The following is a 23,726-nucleotide window of genomic DNA, read 5'->3' as shown; positions in this document are numbered from 1 at the left end:
AGCTGTGGAGAGAGGCGGGTGAGGAGCTGACTGCTGCTAGGGAGAGGGAGAGGCAGCTGAGAGGTAGCTGCGAGCTGAGAGGGCTGAGAGAGAGAGAGAGAGAGAGAGAGCTCATATGTATACTTCATACGACTAGAAGACATCCAATCTTACAACTTAAAATTCTTTATAAAACAAGGGTGTGAGTGAACTCGTAGAAAATATGAATCTTTGGAAAGATGACTATACAAAACAATATTGGGCCAACACACATTCCCATGCACACAAGCACATACACGACGAACACCAAGATTTTGACTAACAGGCAAAACTTTTAAAAGCTTGTTGCCGTGAGACATCTCTTTTTTAAACACCAACAAAGTTCCAGAATTCGAGTCTGCAATAGGGATCACACCCACACAGAACCAAAGTGTTGAAACTATGGATACAAAATCTATCTTTGAGAATTCTGAAAATAATTGCAACAACATCCTCATAAGATTTTTGAAAGTACAGATCTTTCACAAAATACAAGCTATTTACAGATTATATACAGGTAAAACCAGGAGGTTCTTTTTTTGCCCTTTTACATAGCTGGCAGGACCTTTTTATAAGCACTATTGTAAATTTATACAAGTAAAAGAGATCATACCGCAAGCACTCAGGGATGTATCAGCCAAGTGTTTGCTTTAAGAAAAAATTTCAAAACAGGCAAAGGAATGTCTTGTAAGCTGTCGTTGCTGATCCTGTTCCACAGTAATAGTGCATCTCTCTGCTGAAGGGGTGTCAAAAAAAAAGTCTCGATAGCCTCCCTCTAAGTGTCCACCTGAAGGATTTGAATTATTCAACAGAAAACCTTCCTCTAAATCGTCCACCTGATTGCTAACCTCAGTCACTGTTGTTGCTGGCCCTTGCATCAGAATCTCAGCACTCGACCATTCACAAAAGTCTTCATGGCAAGTATCAAATTCTTGTGATATGCACATACTATTTTCAATGTGAGACATGGCATTTTGGTCATTTTTAGTGCCTCCCCTTAAAAGACTCCCAGAGTATAACTCATGGCTCAGAACATTTCCTTCAAACTTCACATCAGTGACTACATCTGAAAACAAGGAGCCCCCCTTGAGTACAGGAGCTAAAAATTTGTTACTTTGTTTCTTATAAAACAATCCATTTATACCAGCAACCAACGTATCAACCCCAGAGACAGCAGTTTTGTGCTCTATGGCAGCAGAAGGTCCACAATAGCTTAGCAAATCAGCAACGAAGTCATCATCGCCATGATTTGAACTTTTATCACTTTCTTCCATAGAAAAGCCAGAACTGTGTTTGTCATTTTGTATTGATTGGAAGGCAGACCCAAACCAGACATTATCGGCATCATACTCTTGTACATTGTTGATGGCAATGTGTGAATTTCCAGAGCTCATCACCTCATATGGAGAGATCTCATCTTCCCCTTGAGTATCATTTGACTTGCCATACTCTGTACAAAGTACATCACTGTGGCATCCAGTTTTAAAGCGCTTTTCTCTAAGCATAGGCAAGCTTGCTTTCGGCGGTTGTGCTGAAGTAATAATGTTCAGGTTGGCTTTGCTGTCTCCCAAAACATTGTGGTCCCTTACACAGTCTTCCCTCCAATTATTACTACTGACTGTCTCAATGGTAGGTACATTCTCTTCCAAATACTTCACATCACTGACACTACTCAGAAAATAGGAACGTGGATTGAGTTCAGCAGCTAGAGAAATCAAATCTGTATTTTGAATCTTGTTATCAAACAATTCTTCTGTATCCACAACCAAGGTTTCAACCCCAAAGATGGTAGTCGTGTATTCTGTAGGAAGACGAGCTTCACAGTAGCTTAGCAAATCAACGATGGCATGATCACTGCTATGATTTGATCTTCTTTCACTTTGTGCTCTAGAAAATACAGCATTTTGTGAGGTCGGGGACAGAGAGTCAAAACTCGCATCACCATCCTGTAAATCATTGATGAAATTGTGGGATTCAGCAGAGTCTCTCTCTAATTTAATTTCCCCTTGAGTAGCCTTGCCACAGCCTTGCAAAAATAGGCCAGATTTCTCCAGCTGTTGTGGAGGGCACACTGTTTCATAGAGGGACAAAGATGATTTGCTCACAAGCTGCTCAACCCTAGAGATTGGTGAGGTTTTCCCTGAAAGTTCTGCAGCTTCAGTGGACAGTATACAATCCAACTCAGCACATGGCATTGACTTTGGCACATAAGATGATGGGCCAGGAAACAGGTCATTGGAATCCACGTCAACAAGTGGGTTGGATACGGATGAATCTGTTGGGACGCACGAGGAAGAGAATGCAGATAGTGCTGAAGCCCAAGCATCATCCAGAGATAGTTGTGGTTTTCTTTCTGGACAACCTGCCACAGTTGGCACTACAGCAGGCACATTCTCTAGAGCTGGGATAAAAGCTGTAACTTCATCCTCTCTAGCCTCACTCACCTTATCACTAACCTCTAGGCAGCCTCCCTTTGCAGTATTAGTGATGCTTTCTGAGTCTACAACTGGACCCTCAACACATACATGTCGAATTGGCGAGTTCTCACAAATAGTAGACCTGATCAATGTAGGTGAGACTGCAGCAGTTCTCTCTTCAAGTCCCAAGCATCCACCTGCAGGACAGAGACTTGGTGTCCTTTCAAGATGACACAGTTCTGTTGAAGTTGTCTCCAAAGGTGCTGGTATGGATGCCTTACTCTGCTGTCTCTCTAAGACTGTGAGTCTCTGGTCCAACCTTTCCACTGCCCTCACAAGGTACGATTCCATTCGCATGCACAATTCCTCTAATCTGTCAAAGCGTTCTGAAAATGTATCCTCGGTGAAAGGAACTCTTCTGGCCTTGGATCCATTCTCATGATTACATAAAAGTGAGGTAGAAGGCCCAGTTTCACATGCAGATTGGACCAGTGTAATTGGCTGCTGAGCTTGTTCCTCTAGCTGTTTTGTGCTTACCCTCCCAGCTTTCCCTGCTGATGGAACAATGCTAGCTGGCTGCAAACATTTTCCAAGTGAAGAGTTCAAAGTGGTTTCTGTTCTAGAGGTTACACAAGCAGCATCATGCCCCTTTTTAATTTCTTTGATTGCATTGTCTACATCAGCTTGCAGGACCTGCTTATCCTCCTCTAAGACTTTTATAGGAGCAACCACATTTGCATCCATAGGGATACATGGGTTCGCCATGTCCTTTTCATCATTTTCAACCAAGGTTTCATCCAATTTAATAGACGTCGTTTCAGAAGGCTGGTGTAACATGTTACCTTGTCCAAGGCTTTTTGAGCTTTCAATACTGTTAGATAAAACCCCAAGCGATTTGCCTTTTGGTATTTGGTTTGAGACCCCCCGAACCATCTGCAGCATGCTTGGAATAAGCATCGCAAGTAAAGCAGAGCTGTCACCACAACCCACTGACTGATTTGAGGTGCTAGGTTTTGAAGGGGGAGGACCAAGCACAACAAGGAAGACCATCTGGTCAACTTCGACATGAGATCTATCTTGCAAAGATAGAAGCCGTATAGTTAGTGATGCCCATGGACTGTGATCCACAAGTTCCAGCTCTGCTTCATACATCTTATGAAGGGTAACGGATGGACAAACGCACTCAATGTCTTGAGTTTTTCCCTCATGACAGTGAAGAGGAACAGCATTGCCTTTTCCAATCAGACTGTCAACATTTATTTCTGTGTCAAGGCCCTTCACACCACTGGCCAACAACATGGGTCTTTTATCATTTTTCATGGCATTACTGTTGAGATGTCCTGCTTGTTGCTGCTTTTCATCCATCTGCTCACAGAATGATTGGTGACCAACTGGCCGTGAAAATGGGATTTCATTACCCAAAGATTCATTAAACCTTACCTCTACCCAGCTATCTTCGCCACTGCTGTAGATAGACCTTTCAAGTTCCTCATTTTCCGATCTAACAGAGCCATGGGTCATTGTTGTTTCATTTTTTCTCAAGGCATCCATGCTTGGGAATCCATTGTCAATTGATGCAATCTGACCTGTTCGTTCAGTACTACCCTCCCTAGTCCCATTATAAGGAGGGTACTTAGCACTATCCAATCCAAAGGATTCACACTCGGTCCCCCCATACCCAATGCTGTTGTTTACAAGCTCCTCACAAACTGAGTTTGGCAAGTAATCCACAGAATTCGCATCCACATCTTCAATGTTTGGACTAGGATCATTGCTGCTTTCAGGAATCCAACCTCGAACTGTGCACACATATTCAGGATCCATGCAGGGTTGTGATCGACTGTATAATTCATATGTGCGAGCTGTACTCATTACATAAAAGCTTTGAACATAGCACAGCCTCCCCTGAAACTTGACTGCATGAAAAACAGCACAGATTACAGAAAGAATAATAAATTTGTGCACCTTAAATTGGATCCAACAATAGAGAAATGTGTAGGACAATATTCTAGGGTCAGATATTCTCTTGTCTACAAGGTAATTTCATGAGCCGTTGACTGATTATTATCCCACGTAGCAGCAGGACCCCCCACACCCCCCTTGCAATGATCCCGCAAGGGAACCAAAAGATAATTATGAGAATGTAGAAGAGAGACAAGCAGGCAGGCAAGTATGCATGTATGAGGATCTGACCTATGAAAATTTCATCATCTTTTTCATTCCATTGCAGCCACTCAGCACATATCAATTGCATAATAAATAACAATGGCAACAAAAGAATATGTATGTGTGTGTGTGCATGTGCGTGTGCGTGTGCGTGTGCGTGTGTGCATGTGTTCGTGCCACACCCAAGCAATTAGAGAGAGTCAAGGCCTCCAGCTCCCAGCACCTGAGATGTGAGACATGCCACTGGCACATGCAGGCGTCAAGAACAAGAGTGGAGACACGAGAGGAACAGCTTTGTATAATACGTTGCCACCTTCACAAGTATCTACAAACAAGTGAGCCCCGATCACTTCGTATGGACACTCTTTCTTGGACATGGCCCATGGGTAGATACATGACATCATCATCTATAATGATGATGTCATGGCCACTCTTTCTTGGACATGGCCCATCGGCAAATACATGACCTCATCATCTATAATGATCTGAACCGATGGCCTTCCTTAGGTGGATTCACTTGTTTTCCACACAAGGTAGGCACCACTGACACTAGGAGGTGCAGGCTCATTTGCAATTGGCTCCTTGGTTCAGATTCACCTCCACGTAAATGATGTGGTCTCACTCTCTTTTTCCGTTGAGGGTCTCTAGCTACATCTACATGTACTTCATACATTTTGTGAGACTCGAGAGACATGATTTAAAGCTCAACCTTGGTAAAACCAAGGTCATGATCTTCCACACATCCATAACAGTCATGCATAGAGAGCAATTCACTTTCGGCAAGTTGCCAGTAGAGAAAGTTACATCTTACACATATCTGGGAGTACTCATGCAAGCCCGAGAGCAAGGGATATGCCGCACATGTCCAGCTTGAGGGGTGGTGCTTTCACTCTCATTTCCAAGATTTCAAGACCTTCGACTCTCTGTGTTACATCCATGAATGGAATAACTAGGACCTAGGCTTAACCAAAGCCAAGGCCAGCCTAGCCTAGATCTTGGATAAGATCTAAGGTTAGAGCATGGTCTAACTAAGGGTTAGGAATAACCTAGGGTTGTGACACGAGTGTCGTGTGCATGGATGGGTATCTGATGTGTACTGGGATACACAAGACTAGCTCAGCTAGCCTGGGGAGGCTTAGGGCTAGGCAAGCTTGATTCTCGGGTTGAGTGGCAAGGGTACAAACCAGATAGAGGTCTCTGCTATTTTTGGCGCATTGGGTCCAAGTCTATAAAGGAGGCCCAAATGTTCAGTCTTCAAGGACCCGATGGGAGCAAGTCTAGTTCCCTAGTGCGAGGTATGATCCTGGAACAAGTCGCGGACTCACGCCTGCATCTTAGCGTAGTCCAAGGCCCAGCAGCAAATTCAAGGCCTTCAAGCGTCACCTGGTGGTATGGGACACCAAGCTTGGGATCTGGTTGGGAGTTCGTGCCAATAGCTCAGCTTGTGGCTTGGAGGGGACATCTCATGATTTGGGGCCATGTCTCGTAGATGTCACGGTTGGGTGGTGGGCGGCCTCCTCACATTCCTCATGTTTCGGGTGTTCATGTGTTTGCTTGCAAGTCAGGGATCTCAAGAGTATTGCCTCATAATTTCATCAGTTAGGGTTACAGCTCGTTTGGGTTGGGATAGAGAGATTTAGTGAATAGAGATCAGGGGGATTCGTTGGAAGCAAGGAGAGCCCAGGAGGATTCGTTGAAGAAGCAGGGAGCGACAGATTTCAGCTATGGTTTCGTGGTTTAAGTGGGATTTCCAAACAGGGAAACAGGACTGCGTAGAGCTGACTCATGGAAGCAATAGGCTAGTTGTGAATCCAAGCGGACAGGCTAGGGACAGCAGCGAACCACATGCATGAGGGATGGGAGCTGGCGCTGCAAGAACAGGGAGGAAGGTGAAGTGCGATGGCTACTGGACAGAACAGGAACTTCAAAAAACAAGAAAAGCAGAAAAAAAGTGCTCCAAGTTTGTAGGGTGTTTTTTGGAAAGCTCTGCTTTTGGGTTGGCTTTTGAAAAAGCTTTGCTTTCCAAAAGCCAAGGTTTAGCCCAGCCATATAAGGATTATCTCTCCCTCCTCCAGCTCCTAGCATTGAGATACAGAAGGAGCATGATTGTACTCGCAGCCTCTCTTACTTCGATTTCCGTCTACCAGACCTGATTGCTGCCACTCGATAGCCTTCTCCTGTGACAGCTTCGCCAATTTGTAGCCTCTCCTCCCGGTAGCAGCAGCTAGTTTCCAGCTGCTGGAAACTTGATGTCAGCGTCGACTTTCCGCACCATACTGCTCTATCTTTGGCATATAGCCTCTGCCCTCCTTTCTCTATCATCATATCTTTATGGCTGATGTGAATAATCCCAACCTTCCTGAAGGTGAGCAAGCCATGGATTTTTGAGGGGATGACTAGGGTCTCTATGATGAAGAATGCCTTCAGTGAATTCACCTCCACCCTCGACGAAAGTGACCAACACTGTCCAAGCACTTACACATGTGGATGCTTTGGCTTCAGTGTTGGGTCTGAATATTACACCAGATCCCTAACAACAAGGGAATTCTCCTTTGCTGCCATCACTAGCTTTGCCCTGACTTCCTCTCCTTATGATCTGAATTACCAAGGCAACAAGCAAACTCACAGGTTTGAACCTACAGGAAAAGTCTATTATTTACAGCAAGAGCTCAAAGGGGATAAAAGTTTTCAATATGGAAAACAAAAGAAAACTGGAAAGCATACTCGAAGTATTAGAGATACAAAGTGAAGCAGCACCTACACCACAGCTGATAACCAAAGTCCAGGACTTTATCACTCAGGTCAAATCAGTAAAACAGGAAATTACAGCAAAAATGGACAACAAAATCAACACATAGGATGTTTATGAAGAAGTACAAGAACAGGAAAAAAGGGCTGCTAACACCCGGAGTCTACGCATAGGAGGATTACCCGAGGCTGGCATGATGGTAGTAAAGCTGGAGCATGTAACGAACGAAATCCCCCAGATTGAAACGGACTCAAAAGACATGCTTTGTGTCGTCTAGCATGGGACTCAAGCCAAAATAGAGCAGACCAATAAGCTAAGAGGTACCAAGATATGGATCTCAGAAGAGCTCACCCCAACTCAGCTCAAGATGAAAGCCACAAAACTAGCTCAAGTGAAGGACGGTTGTAAGGAAGGGAAATGGGCTGTGTATAGAGATGGAAAAGCACTCATCCGAGACTTCAAATCCAAACCCAAAGACCCTCAATCTTAAACTGATGTAATGCAGTCTGATTATTTATTATAGTATATCATAGCTATCCTATAATAACTCCGGTGATGCTACATGCATTCCCAGAGACTCTCAGTCTATAACTGATGCTGATGTTTACCCTTTTGTTTTGTACTTTGTCTCATAAGCTCGTGAGGCTTCTAAAGTCGTTAATAAAAATCTCTCTCTCTCTCTCTCTCTCTCTCTCTCTCTCTCTCTCTGTGGGATAGGTGTAGGATGGACAAAGGAGATCATGAGCACCATTGGGGTCAAACAAGGTTGTCCGTTATCACCAACTTTGTTTGGCCTCTACATAGATGAGCTTGAGACCTTTATAGGGGCTGGTTGTTCCCTGGCAGAATCTTTGCTCCAGATTCTCCTATATGCAGATGATGTTGTCTTAATTTCTTCCTCAACAGAGGATCTCCAACAACACTTAGATGCCTTTTGTGAGACACATGATCTCAAGGTCAACCTTGATAAAACCAAGGTCATGATCTTCAATACATCCCGAGCAAACCATGCACAGGGAGCATTTCACCCTAGGAGGGTTGCCTGTGGAGGTGGTCGCATCCTACATATACTTGCAAGTCCTTTTCTCCGGCCTGATCTTCACGATGCGACTAGCGCTACCGGCCACACTACGCAAAAAATACACCGTGTTCGCCAAACTCGAGCAACAGTACTTCCACCATACTTACTAAGAAACAAGAACGTTCCAAAATTTTGGGTGTTGGAACTGGAACGTTCCAAGGAGGAGGAACGGTAACCGGAATGCCACGTCACACACGACACGTCATCATATGACATAAAACTATGCTAGAAAATGAAAGAAACTAACATTTTATAGCTTTAAACTTTCTATTAAGCTCTAAAGTACCCATTTTGAAACTTTCAGAGAGCCACCCAAAAAAAAAAAAAAAGGGACATTCCAGGGTCGTTCCGGTTCCGGCCTCCTTCCCAAAACGGTGTTCTAGACGTTCCAGATGTCGGAACGACATTCACTGGTAACTATGGCTTCCACTCCCACTTCTAGGATCCCCAAACCAAAACCCTCCTTTTCGACTCTCTGGTTCGTCCAGCAAGTATTTATGGCAACCCTTGTTGGGCCAGATCTATCAGAGACGGAGTGGGGTCATGTCAAGAGGCTTCAGGTTCTTATCCTTTCACAGATGACTCACAGTAAGCCCTCAGTCCCACATCAAATAGCACTCGCTGAGTTTGGAGCATCCTCACTACAGCTCGATGCAGCATTTCAGATGATCACATATCTCTACCGCATTCCCACAGTATGTTCTTGTACCACAGGGCGTCGTAGGCTTCCTTGGCTGGCCTTGTCCTCATCCATGGCATTGGCAGCAGAGCGTGACCAAAGGTGTTGGTATGCGTGTACTTGCAGATGGTTTGAGAGCTTGGGACTCCAATATGAGGATATCAATCGGACACCTCCGCGTCTCATCAAACCTCCTCCGTATTGAGAGCGGCCGAGCACTCATTTCTGAGCTTCCATTGCTTGCCCTAGCCTACATAGGCGTGATCAGCGTACCCAGTCAAACTCCTCTCAGAGCATGAATGCTGAGTTCTTCCAGACAGATAGTACAGATCATACCAATCCACAGGACCCAAGCCAGAGATACGACAGACCCACCACCGGACCGAAGCACAAACCACACTGAGGAACCTTCCATCTATGCTTGCCAGACCCGAGGCACAACCAACAGGTATGACAGTAGCGCTTGTTCGCCGCAAGGCCACGACCAAGAGACCACTGTAGACCATGCACACCAACAAGTGCCAACGCTCTATCACAAGTTTTATGCCACCACAGCAGCCTCAGACAACGACACCCCCTTCTCGGGATTGTTGCCTCACCTCGGAGAGCCTTCCTCTCTATGTATTGATGCCACTATAGTGATGCCTATGGTTATGATCATGATTATGGGTTTTCCTTTTTCGTACTCATCATGGGTGTTCTATAGGCTATCTCATGGGCTATCCATAGATGCCACTTATACCTTGGTATGAGCCTTGTAGGCCTAGTTATAGTCAATTAGGACTATTGGTACAGTTAGTTTATGTACCATCTAGTTCAGTTAGGACACTTAGTCCAGTTAGGGCAGTTAGCCCTAGGGTTTTGTTATGTTGGCTCTCCCTTGAGCCTTCACACTTCAATTTTGCAGCAATCTATTACAGCATCTCGTTTTTCTCCATTGTGCTTCCATTTTTGCTTCCAACACCCAACAACGGTATCAGGGCAGGACGGGAATCCATTCCCTCAGCCATTGACAGCTTTCTCAAGCTGTTTGGCAGCCTTTTGAGCCCTCATTCTTGCTGATTTGCTCAGTTTTTCAAGGTTTTCTACACATCTGTGAGGACCTGTGACCTCCTCGAGCATTTTTGTCACGCCAGAACTTCACTTTTGGCGAGGGAAATCGGTGTTTTGGAGCTTTTTCTGCTGAAATCGGTGCATTTACTGCACATTTATTGCTCACAGCATCTGTACGGAATTCCGTACACCCTATACGGACTGTACGGATTTCACACGTGTGGATCCCGTACACCTATACAGACCTGTCAGACTGTGTATGGATTTTGTACGGCCCTGCCTGACAGCATTTAATGCTGTACGGAATCTGTACGTACCTTTTTGCCTGCATTTAAGTCTGTACGGACCTGTCGGCTGCATTTATTGCAGTACGGACTGCGTCAGCAAGCATTTACTGCAGTACGGAGCTGCCTCGGGATGCGTGCCAATTATATTGAAGGTTTCTCAGCATTGCAAAGCTGCCTCGAGCTGTTCGGAGCAATTTGGAGCTGCTGAATTGATCCGGAGACTTCCCTTTGAGCCCTTCCCTCCTCATTTGGCATCCCTTTGCCTCGGGCTGCGAGCTTCTCTCCATTGGATCTCTTTCTACGTGCTCTCCTCCTCGTGGGAGCACTTCTTTTGCTGTAATTCTCATTTCCAGCCCTCATTTGCTCGCTTTCAGAGCCTGTCACTGCTGTACATCATTGGGTAAGCCGTTGTTGCATTGGCTTTTTCCAATTTCTGCTTCATTTGCATTTTGGAAAGGCCTCGTGTTGCCTTTGGGGATTTTTCTTGCAACACGTCCACCTTGGGACAACAAAGCCTTTTGCAGGCATAAGCTTTGAAGCTTGGGCAGATTTTTGGCACTTGATTCTGAGAGGTTGCCTTTCTCTCATTTGCTTTGCCAATTGGTGCATTTGCCTTGTATTTCAGACCATGTCTGGTGGCAAAGATGATTTGTTTGGGCTGATTGGGGGCGATGACAAGCTTGATGGCACCAATTACCCCATGTGGTCATACATGATGAGACATGTTTTGGTTGCCAAGAATCTATGGCATATTGTTTCAGGTTCTGAGGCCAGGCCTACACGCACTGTTATTGGTGCTACACCTGCAGCCTCTGCTTCTTCAAGTGATGGGTCTTCAGGTGATGGTTCCACTGCTACAGCCAAAAATCCTGCACCTCCTGCTCTAGGTGCTTTGCCTCCTTCACAAGAGCAAATTTAGTGGGATGGTCGTGATGCCAAAGCACATGCCTTGATTGCTCTTTCAGTGAAACGGGTTATTATCCCTCATATTCGATCTTGCAAGACAGCTAAGCAAGCATGGGATCAGCTTGCATCTTTGTATCAGGTGCGGAATGAGGCGAGGGTTGCCTATCTCCGCAAGCAATTGAAATATTTAAAGCTTGATGAGGGTGATAACATGGATGCCTATCTCACTAATGTGAAGGATTTGAAAGAGCACTTGGCCAACATTGATGAGATTATGCCTGATTCTCAACTGGTTTCTAACACCCTTAATAGGTTGCCTGATTCATATCAAGGCTTTGCCACTACATTGGGGTTGGTTGCAGGGGGTGATGCCAATCATTTCTCATTTGACCAGCTTGTTGCTCTTCTTCTTCAGGAGGAGCAAAGTCGTGTGAATCGCAATGCTACTATGGCTAGTGATCAAGCATTTGCTGCCCATCACAAACAAAAAGGTAAAGGCAAGGTTTCATCTAGAAAGCCCTCTCATTCCCATGCTGATCACTCACATGGTGCCTCTTCTTCAGGGGATAACAAAAAGAAGAGATGTAATTATTGCAGGAAACCTGGGCATGATATTTCTGAATGCAGGAAGCGCATAGCATCTGAAAAGAAAAAGAAAGAGTCTGGTTTTGCAGTATTTGGTTCTTCTAGTGTAGAAGATCGACACGAGTCCACTAATTTTGCACAAGACCACCATTGGGCTTTCTTGGTTACATGTCAGTATAATCCTGATGTTCATGATGCTTGTAAAGCAGTTTCAGATGTTCGTGATGCCTGGTTCTTTGATAGTGGTGCTAGCAAGCACATCACTTCCTGCAGGAAGTTCAGCTCATTGGAGCTTATAACTAATTGGGCAGTGTCACATGTGCCAATAATGCATCATATACCGTGAAAGGTATTGGGCAAGTTGCTCTTACTTCTGTCTCTGGTGGTATTGTCACTCCAGAGCATGTGCTTTATGTTCCACGCATTCGTAAGAACCTCATTTCTATTTCAGCCATTGCTACATGTGTCTTTCAAGTTATTTTTGATGGTGTGAGGTGTGCAGTGTATGATGTTACACATGCCTTTACCCTGGTTTTGACTGGCACATTGTCTAGTGGTCTTTACAGACTTGATGCTTATGACAGATGCTCAGATGATGATGCTGCACATGCCTTTGCTAATGATTCTACCATGGCAAATACTCATTTGTGGCATGAGAGGTTGGGACACCTCAATTTTGGAGCCCTGGTGAAGTTATATAAGGAAAATATGGTTGTGGATCTTCCCAAAATGCATATGCCTACCAAACATGTTTGTGAACCATGCTTACTTGGTAAGATGCACCGTGCTGCGTTTCCCAAGGATGGGAGAGTTGGTGCCTCACGTAAGCTTTATCTGGTTCATAGTGATGTTTGTGGACCCATGACGATTGCAGCTCTTGGGGGGTTCTGCTATTTTGTTACTTTTATTGATGATTTCACCAGGTATACTTGGATTTTCGCATTGAAATCCAAGTCTAATGTTTCTTCATGCTTCAAGCACTTTATTGCCTTGGCTGAGAATGAGAGTAGGCTGCACATTGCTCACATTAATACAGACAGGGGGGGTGAATACATGTCAAAGGAGTTTGCTGTTTTTTTGGCTTCCCGTGGCATCAATCATCGATGCACGATGCCTTATACTCCTCAACAGAATCCCGTAGCTGAGCGAAAGAATAGATCAGTGATGGAAATGGCTAGATGTTTTGACAAAGAAGAGGAGCCGAAGAATGTGTACCTATAGGTGGCAAACCTAAAGTAGTCAGAAGGAGAGATGATGTGTCGATATCTGGATCGAGTGGCCGTGCTCCTAGACCGTTTAATTGCCACGCAGGAGGACAACATTGGATTTCGAGCTAGAATGACTCAGCATGTGTTAGGCTACCTCGTAGCAAGAGTGAAAGGCAAACATTTGCCTCCTAAGTTGTGGTTGGATGCGCATGGTCATGTGTGCAAATTACATCTTGAATAGATGTCCTACAAAGGCATTGCAGACTATCACACCTTATGAGGCTTGGACGGGTCGTAAGCCTCACATTTCCCACATGAGGACTTTTGGATGCTTAGCTTATGCTCATGTGCCTTCACAGAGACGCACTAAGTTGGATGATAAAGCTATTAAATGCATTTTTCTTGGGTATAGTTCAGAGAGCAGGGGCTATAAGCTATATCAGCCCCGCACGGGCAAGTGTTTTGTCAGTCGGGATGTTGTGTTTGATGAATCTTCCACTATGCCTTTGCTGGACTGTCAAAAACAGCCTGCCATTGATGCCCCAAACATATTTGACAGCTTGATGCCTTTGTTTCCATCCAATGCTCGGGATGATGTTCCATCTGTGGTTGTCCCTCCTCCATCTGATGGTCATTTGCAGCCACATGTGCATGCAGAAATTCAGCCTGATATGCCTATCATTGATTAGGATCATTTGCACCGGGCTCTTGACCAGGAAAGAGCAGAAATTCAGGAGCCTAACAAGGTACCCCGTTGGCTCCTTGACACATTAAAAGACAGCAAACAAGACACTCCTCTGCCAGCCCGTACGAGAGCAGCTGTCTGGAAAAAGCATGCTAGTTTTGTTGCTTATGCTTTGGTTGCTACAGCATGCAATGAAGAGCCATTATGTCATCAAGATGCCTTTCCAAATGATTGTTGGATGAAGGCCATGCAAGCTGAATTGGATTCTATCCATTAGAATGACACTTGGGAGTTGTGTGATTTGCCTTATGGCAAGAATGCCATTGGAACTAAGTGGGTTTACAAGATCAAACGGAAAGTTGATGGTTTAGTGGACCGTTACAAAGCCCATCTTGTTGCTAAGGGCTATGCTCAGCAGCGTGGCATTGACTTTGAGGAGACTTTTGCTCCCACTTCCGCGATCACTACCATTCGCATTGTTATTGCCTTTGCTGCCCACTTTCATTGGCAGATACGTCAGCTTGATATTAAGACAGCTTTCCTTCATGGGCATTTGCAGGAAGAGGTCTATGTTTCCCAACCTCCTGGCTTTAAGTTGAAGGTTCTGAAAGCAAGGTATGCCGCTTAAAAAAGGCCCTCTATGGATTGAAACAGGCACCTCGGGCTTGGTATTCGAGAATTCATTCTCATTTGCTCACACTTGGCTTTCAGAGCCCTATAGAGGCTACCCTTTACATCCACAAGTGTGGGACAGATTTGCTGATTTTATTCCTTTATGTGGATGACATGCTTGTAACTGGGACACATGCTCAGCAAATTGCAGATTGTAAACTTGATTTGCAGCAGACATTTGCTATGTCTGATCTTGGTCTTCTGCACTGCTATCTGGGCATTCAATTTGCTAGAAGTGAGGGGGGCATTTTGATGTCACAATCCAAGTACATTGGACAGCTTTTGCAGCGTTTTCAGTTTGAGGATTGCAAGCCAGTATCCACACCATTAGAGACTCGTTTTCACTTCTCTTTTGCGGATGGCAGCGGTACATGTGATGTCACTCTCTATCAGCAGGCAATTGGTTGTTTGATTTACCTATGCCATACGAGACCTGATCTATAGTATGCTGTCTCACAGTTGAGCAGATATATGCACAGCCCATCTATGCATCATTGGCATGCCGTGAAGCGTGTTTTAACTTTTCAGATATCTTAAAGGCACTCAACATTTAGGCCTTCTTTATGGGGCTGATACTTCACTTGTCATGCCTGGTTTCACTAATAGTGATTGGGCTGGTTGGTGGCAACTGTTTTATGCTTGGTACTTCATGTGTTTCTGTTCTAGCTGTGAAGCTGAGTACAGAGCGGCTTTTACAGCTACAGTGGAGTGTGTTTCGCTTCGTAAGCTACTTGCAGATCTTTGTGCATGTCAGACTGCTCCTACCGTCATCTTCACTAATAGTCAGAGTACTTTGGCTGTCGCACGGAATCCAGTTTTCCAAGCTTGCACAAAGCACATTGAGGTTCACTATCACTATGTCGGAGAGCGATTATCAACAGGTGATATTGAGTTGTCTTATGTTCCCACTGAAGACAACTTGGCAGATCTTTTTACGAAGGCTCTACCTCGACCTAAGTTTGAGGCTTTTCGGAAAGCTTTAAACTTAGTACCTTTTGTAACTTGATCTGTTGTACTCTGTACAGCCATAGGTTGCTATATCCTACGGGACGAACATGTGCAATCATGACACTAGATATTTAGGTATCCTGAGCAATGTCCAGGATACTTCAACCCATACCATGGAAGGGGTTTGTAGGCTATCTCATGGGCTATCCATAGATGCCACTTATACCTTGGTATGAGCCTTGTAGGCCTAGTTATAGTCAGTTAGGACTATTGGTACAGTTAGTTTATGTACCATCTAGGTCAGTTAGGACACTTAGTCCAGTTAGGGCAGTTAGCCCTAGGGTTTTGTTATGTTGGCTCTCCCTTGAGCCTCCACACTTCAGTTTTGCAGCAATCTATTACAGCATCTCGTTTTTCTCCATTGTGCTTCCATTTTTTAGCTTCCATTGCTTCCAACACCCAACACCCACCTAGCGGCTCCACCCTTCAGATCATTGTATCAGGTTTCTTTCCCCTTTGGTCTTTTGAAGACTTTTAATAATCTCTCTCTCTCTCTCTCTCTCTCTCTCGGAATGCAAGCCATGTCTACTGAAATACAGCAACTCAAAGACACCAAGAGGACACCGGAAGTGGGATGCAAGATCATTGATGAGCTGAAACCTGAGAATGAGAAGCTAAAGAAATGAATGGCAGCTTTGCAAGCAACCATGCAAGGAAAACATGCTCTCAGTTCACACAGCAAATCACAAAAGGGAAAGCACATATTCTTGCATGGAAAAAAGTGATTAAAAAGGGCAGCTCAGATCTTGGAGAAAGAAAAGGGGAAAAGCAACAAGGCATTGAATGTGTTGGTTAGAGATCTAACAGTAGGTGATACCCCACGGCATATGCTGAAGCTTTATTGCCAAGATGGGGATTAACCTCACCGATGAAGCAGCTTGGGCAGATGCACTGACGAGGCCCATGGTAGTGAAACTACGGACAGCCACAGATAGATCCACCCTCATGAGCATGAGGGCAGCACTGAAGGGCACCAGGATTTTCTTAGATGATGTCATCAGGCTCCTACAGCAAGATCATAGGAGGGAGGGGATGGTGCAGGTAATGGCAGCAAGATAGGAACAGAAATGGGCAGCCAACAGAGACAGCAAAGTGATCATCTGAGAGAGGGCAGATAGAGAAGAAGGGGAAGAAGGGGAAGTGGACAGCACATGACAGTGTCTGACTCATGAGATGAGAGCACAAAATAGGTTGAAATGGCAGCATGAAATTGTCATGGCACCCTCTAGTCTAACCTAGGGGGTTTCTCAGAGACCTACACCGACAGAGACATGATTTTCTACACCAAGAAACATGAAAGTCCAGAGAGGGGGCTGCCCACAATGACAAGATGCACATGGGAGTCAGCCTATGATACGAGGCTCTAGAGGAGTGGCAGCTCTCTTCAGATCACATTAGAGATTGCATATATCGGTGATACGGAGAGAGGAGCATGCACGATATATGTGGATACGAGTCTAGTTACTAGATGCACGGTCAATCTTCATTGCAATGTGCCATTTCCCCCTGGATACATCATCCTATGCGCATGAAGTCACTATAGAGGGACACAACCCATATGAGACGATATATGATGGCATCACAGAGTTCTCCAGGCAGGTAGACATCCTCCTCCTTGATGACTTCAATGCATGCATAGGAGAGACATGTGAGCTTGCTAGATTTTGCATCAGATTCTCTCATAGTACTGGAGCTAGATCCAGCAGAGCTTTGGGATAGTGAGGTGCAGCAGATGCACCACATGTGACAAGATATGGGCAACATAGTTGGGGGATGTCCATGATATAACAGCCTCCAGAGATGGCCATCATCTGGCGGGCTCACATATTTTCCACATGGTGGTGGGTCCCCTAGCCTTTGCATCACAGATACATGACTTTATTGTGCCTCCTCCCCAACTCTGCGCTGACAACTCATACCTAGCTTTAAAGCATCTCGGCTACTACGCCCGCTTCAAGGAAAGCCCTCCCACACCCACCCATGTCCAGATAGGGTCCAGATCCATTTTGGCCATGCTCTTGATCCAGTCTATGTGAGCCACTTGGCCTATGAGCTTCCATCTTCACTTGGAGATGATGCAGACCTCACCCCTGACTCGAACACCCTTGTCTCAATGGTACAAGACGCTACCACTAGATCTTTTCCTACTACGGCTCAATCCACAGCACATGTCCCAGCTGGGAAGATGCCTCAAAACTCTTGGTTTGATGACGAGTGCATAGAGATGAGATCTCACCTCACACGTGAGCAAGCCTTCGGCCATCTGACAACGTCCGAGGTACAGCGAATCTCATGGCTAATGACACGTCGTAAGACGTGGGCTTTCCTCATGCAGGATGGATGAGGTGATCCGATTATTTTGAGCAAGAGCATGGGGGAGGTGTACTTGGGGCTTATGTGGCTGCCACATTGGTGGCATATTGGCTGCCATGTGGCCAGCATACAAGTAAACAAATATAAGCATAAGGGGCTGCCATGTGGGCAGCATAGAAGAAAAGTGTAACTGGCTGTTTGAAAGTGTTTGGAGCACAGTTGGAGTAGCAGGACAGCATAGAGCTCTGTCAACCAGTGGTGCAATGCCACATGGGAGCCTCTGGAAGCAGATCTGCAGATGGCGGGACACATCAGCAGCAAGAAACAGCCGCGCCTATGTACAGAATAATACAGAGGCCTTCAATGTGCTGTACGGAGCTGGAACATGTGTCTTGGAGCCTGGACATGACCTGCACAAGGGCGGAACTGCAAGGCTTGTAGACGCCTGTCTTGGCCCTTGGGCAGGTGTTTGGCCTGCAAAAGACCCTGGTTTGGTAGGGCAGAAAACTGACTGCCTACCAGGTTGGTTTTCACAGACCAGAAGGGGCTCGGCCCCAGTCGGTTATGGGTACCAGCAAGTCAGTTTTCAAGGCTGCAAATTTGGCCATTATTGGGGGGCTCCTGGCCCCTATGTAAGGAGCCCATCCAGGGCTCCCAGCAGCATTTGGAGAGCAGATTGGACCAGCACATAGGCAGCCTAAAGGGCTTCCATTGGACCAGAGAAGGTGGCTGATACCTGTAGACAAAGAGCTCACAGGAGGCTGCACCCCTAGGCTGACATTCAGGGTAGCAAGAACAGATCATCGGAGTAGCTTGTGCCTCACCATTGGCTGCATTCCAGAGCAGCAAGGAGGTCAAGTCTTAAACTTTAGACACTGCCTTATCTGTGGCTGTCCGGGAAGATAGCTTGAAGGTGTGTTTGTAGGGCACGGCAATGAGCCTCACAAAGAGCACGCAGGCCAAGTGTTTTAAGAGTGCCACGAAGGTAGAAGAATAACTGTTGGTTGTGCACAAGGGTCCACATCTAAGTAGCACTCTGCTACTAGAGGGGCATACATTTTGTATTGTGTCCACATTGGACGGAAATATAATTTTGTTGGTTCTACATCTCTCCTGTGCAGTGTTCATTTAGTCACTGCACATGTATGTTTAGTACACATCAGTAAAGAAGTTTTGGATTCCAAATATTGCGACTCTTTCCCAACTCCCCTCCTCATCAGTCTCATCCCTCCCCTCCTCCCCTATTGCCTCCCCTTGCACCCCTCTCCATTTACTCACACTCCCTTACCCGACTGTTTTTGCAGAACCTCCCCCCCCCTACCCTTTCTTTTCACCTGCGACTATACCCTTCAGCAGCACCCCTCCCTAAGCGTCACAACCTCCCGCAAAAACACCCCTCCACTCCTCTGCCATGCTCTCTCCCCCTCTCCACATTGTCCCTCCACACTCTCCACATGACACATGGCAGAGCCATGAGTCGACACATCGCCACTCCTCGACAAGTGGCTTGATTTTTTTTTAAGATAAAAAAAGGGGGCTTGGATTTGTTAATGGCTAAAGATATGAAACAATGTATCATTCTAAACAAAGGACTTTTGTGTGAAAGGGAGGGAAAGCGATCAGTGTTCGAGTTCTTCAACTTTCAGGCATGATTTGGGGTGGTACCGGTTGAAAAGTGACTCCTCGCCAACATCCTATGGGAATGGCCCCGGATATCAAAAATTTGCAACTTCTGATGGGAAAATGAATCTGACAGTTGTAAAAAGGAGAATCAAGGTAGAATATCCCAATTGGTTGTTGCAATCATGTTATACAATTCTTCATTTCTTTTAAATTTTCCATTTGATAGAGAGAGAGAACAGGCTGCCGATCGGGGGAAATCTGGCAGCCGACGCTGGCGAAACCACCACGTGGAAAGCCTACCCACTCCGGGATCAAATAGATGCTAATTCTATTAGAATGGCCGCATTCTGTTTCCAGCGATCTAGTCGCAAGCATTTTACTGATTTGTTTTGAGTAGTGGAAGAGTGGCGGGTAGCATTGACAAGGATCAAGGTAGAACAAAATACTCGTTTTAGGGTGCAATTAGTGAGATACGAAATGAGCTTTCAAGACAGAGCACAGACACGTTGAATTCTTCTGTAAATCTGACTAGAAACTTCGAGCGGGTTCAAGGTACAAGCGTAAAGGTGAGCTTACTTGTGATTTCGCAAGGTACAGGATCGGGAGGGGGGATCAAGACGACTTTCCCGGCATGAGAGGAAGGAGGAACAGAGGGCTCTCCAGAGGCAGGATCGAGAGGAATCACGGCCACGCAAGAATCCAAGGAGCCATGGGAAACGATCCAGCTGCTCTCGGTGATCAACTGCAGATCGTGCTCCTCCATCGCAGCAGCCATCGAGAAACTCGCAGTGACGGAAAATTGGAAGGGATGAACGACAGATGATATCAAACAATTGCAAGGGATGACTTCAATGACAAATGATATCAAAATTGGGTAGGCCAAAGCCTTTGGGCATGGGGCATGGAGTCCTACCTTGTGGTTCCGTACGCGCGCGGGGGTGTGTGGTGTGACACACCTGTGAACCCATTGCCCACCCGTCTACAATCGGGTGCCACTCAATAGGACCACAGGTGCGTGAGTGTGTGTGTGGTGTGGGTGTGTTCAAACAAAACAAAAAAAAGTTTGCAAACCTTGCTGTGTTTTCCTTCCTTCCCCCACAACCCACAACTATAGGGGAATGGGCCCCGGAGGACCTTCGGGAACAAAAGTGCCCGGAATCTCATGAGCAGCAATCAGCTCCTTGCTTCCCCCACAACCCGCAACTATAAGGGAATGGGCCCGTCCAGGAAGGAAATTGCTCGAAATCTAACCAGCAACCCTAGTATAGCTTGTACGCACCGAATCCCTTGATCCAATGAGATGAGGTCTACTCCAACTCTATACGTTGCACAAAGGCCTCTTGTGATCATACTCTTGCTGACCTCGTAAGGCAGATCACGGCCCATTCCCCACGTGGACGTTTAGAGGGCTTAAAAAAGTGACACGTGGTTAGGGAGTTAACCATAGTTTGTGCCAAGCTTTTTACTCCTCCATTTGCCAGCTATCGCATGGTTTGTATGTGCAAGGCAGGTTACCTTAGTTGTGGGCAATTTGGGCATTGGGGGGGCATTCTTCATCTCTGAAACTAGCCGGATCCAACGGCGGAGATTGAATCTCCTCGGATGTTGGACATTTAATTCAAGGGATAACCATCCCCAGAAACTCCCACCCACCACATCTCGCCGAGTGCAAAGAGATCGTCACTATCCCATTTGCATTTATTCTGATCGAGAATGCCGAATAGAAATGCCCCCACACATGTGAGTAATGCGGCAACACCCTACACATGCTACCCTGCCCGTGCTTTTTCGTGCCCTCTCATGAGGCGACTTGCTATTCCACTCTAGTCGACATTGACTGTTGATAAAGGCCAGCGGCGGTCGACTTCTTCAAACCTAGAAATGTATTTATCTAAGGTGAAAAATCCTCCTAATGGCCTTAAAGGCTCAACTACCCTATGATTACTAAACTTGAGTTTGCCCACCTAGAGGCCATCCCCCAAGAAACTCCTTTGCAATGAGAGAGATTTCAATTAGCTCGTAACTGGCCATTTTTGGGTGGCATAAAGGATATAAATTGATGCTAAAGTTTGACTCATTCAAATGGCCCTTTCTATAGTGCTTAGGCAAGTCCATTCCCTTAGGGAACTTGACTCTTATCATCAAGTTCATGGAGATGGAAGATGAAGGTAAAATGTGAGACTTAGAACAAGTTCAAGACACTTTGCATGGACAAAGGGATAGGTACGACAAGGAAATTGGGACCAAGAGGCAACTGAAAAAGGGATAGATACTACAAGGCAATTAGGATCATGAGACAGCTAACAACAGCAAGGACATGCCAACATACGAGGTGGCAGAACAAAAGAACCATGTGATAGGGAAGAACCTTCAACAATCACTTCTTTTGAATCGCATGATCTTATCCCTAATGGAAGAGCAAACCATTCGGATCATACTTTTATGAAGAATATTTGTTTCTAGTATTAGACCTAGATTCTAGATGAAATGATGTAGAGTCGTGAATCTAGGTTGGAACATTGAGAAGAGAGGAGTACCAATGAGAAGATTCAAAGACCAACTTTGGTGTAAGAAGACTTTGGAAATGCTAACATCCCAAAGAGATCCCAAAGATTAGTTTTGAGGGGGTGTGAAGGTTTAGGTGACTTTGAAATCCGCCAATAGTGAACTACAATACAACCTAATGCTCATATCAAATTGATCAAAGAGCTGAGGTCTTCTAAAGAAGAGAAGGACAATTTGGATTGGCAATCCGCAATAGAAACCAAATTGGAACTGATTAAGAGGAATCAAACTTGGGATTTGGTTATGAGACCAAAACCATGCAAGGTCATAGGAACAAAGTGGCTATACAAGGTCAAGTACAAGTTTGACAGAACATTTGACAAATATATGGTGTGAATGGTGGCAAAAGGCTTTGAATAGGTCAAAGTTCTTGAATTCGAAGAGACCCTCGCTCACATCCTTGTAATGGAGACAATCTAAACCTTGGATGTGGTGGTAGTCCATTTGGAGTGGTCCATCTTTCAAGTGGATGTGAAATCAATGTTTTTTAATGGAGAACTCAGTGTGAGGAGGTCTACGTGGAGCATCCCCCTAGACTTTAGCATCAAGAGAATTGGTTGCTCTAGAGTTCATCACATCCAATTTGATATCTCCATTATTAGAGGACGATATGAAATTGATGATGATCTCATGATCTGACCATAACAGGGGATCACAAAGAGAAGATTTAAGACCTGAAACTTTAGCAAAAGATAGAGTTTGATATCATTCTACTTCATTACTTTCTTAGCATTGAAATCTAGCAAGACTAAGATTGTATGTTGATCTTGTAGGAGCAATATTGTGGAGGTATTAAAGTGATGTTGGATGGAGGATGGCAATCCCATAGTCACTCCAGTGGAGGTCGATAGTCACTCCAGTGTGGAGGATGGCAATCCCATAGTCACTCCAGTGAAGCTGGGCACCAAAGATGTTGTGGTCAAGGATCTACCATATTTGGCAAATACCCAATCGGACATCACATTTACTGTAGGACTGCTTTGGCAATTTTCATGTACACTAAAGAAGGCACATTAGAAGGCTTGCCTTTATGTCATTTGATATCTATAAGGTACCACTGAATATGAAATCACCTATCAAAGTGGAATGAACTTCCATGGATATTGTGGTCGAGATTGTGTTAGAGATGTAGTTACATGGTAATCCATTTGTAAGGCCCACTTCCAAGACATTAACTAATACACAGTCAATGTGCATACTAATGGTGCTGGTTGAGATTGCTGTCAGAACCGTTGGTGGGTGTTGATACTTGGAGCAACATAATCCTTGGATGTTGGGAGCTATTAGTAGAAGATGGAGCTTTGTGTCATAATGTAGCCATAATCTCATTGTCTAGTAAAGAATGAAACTTAGTAGTGTAGCATAGTTGCAAGTTGAGATCTAGAGCCAAGACGGTGCTTTGTGGTGTAATATAGCCACACAAAAAAGTCCATAGTTGGGCTTAGTGCATGTAGTTGAGTTGGGGCAACTCTGGGAATTCCAAAGTTGAGCATGCACACAAGATCCCACTAAAGCCCTCTAAGGAGGCATGCAAGATATACACCACCCCTTCATCAATACAACTGAAGTGCTAATGTAATGAAGCTCTTAATGGCTATGTCTAGTCATGAGCTCCTTGATAGTTATGTGTAATAAAGAAACAAATTGTATCTTTAATTAATGAATTGGCATCATTTTTTCATGTTTGCTTACCACTCCAGTGTAGGAGGAA

At 45.2% G+C, this 23,726-nt stretch overlaps 1 protein-coding gene across 1 annotated transcript; it reads right to left on the bottom strand.

Moving 5' to 3' along the window:
* Positions 1–423: 423 nt before the first annotated feature.
* LOC147883245 (40S ribosomal protein S27) lies at positions 424–20,418 on the bottom strand. The gene is made up of 3 exons (XM_087399581.1): positions 20,364–20,418; positions 20,027–20,232; positions 424–4,351 (listed from the first exon to the last, which is right to left on the bottom strand). The coding sequence occupies exons 2-3, from the start codon at positions 20,223–20,225 to the stop codon at positions 669–671; spliced, it is 3,882 nt and encodes a 1,293-aa protein (XP_087255707.1). The 5' UTR covers positions 20,226–20,232; positions 20,364–20,418; the 3' UTR covers positions 424–668.
* Positions 20,419–23,726: the final 3,308 nt, after the last annotated feature.

Source organism: Dipteris shenzhenensis, chromosome 28 (genome assembly GCF_047967505.1).
Source record: "Dipteris shenzhenensis isolate YYH24624 ecotype China chromosome 28, Dip_SZ_1.0, whole genome shotgun sequence".
NCBI lineage: Eukaryota > Viridiplantae > Streptophyta > Polypodiopsida > Gleicheniales > Dipteridaceae > Dipteris > Dipteris shenzhenensis.
The sequence above is the reverse complement of the archived record's forward strand: the minus strand, read 5'-3'. Positions and strand labels throughout refer to the sequence as shown.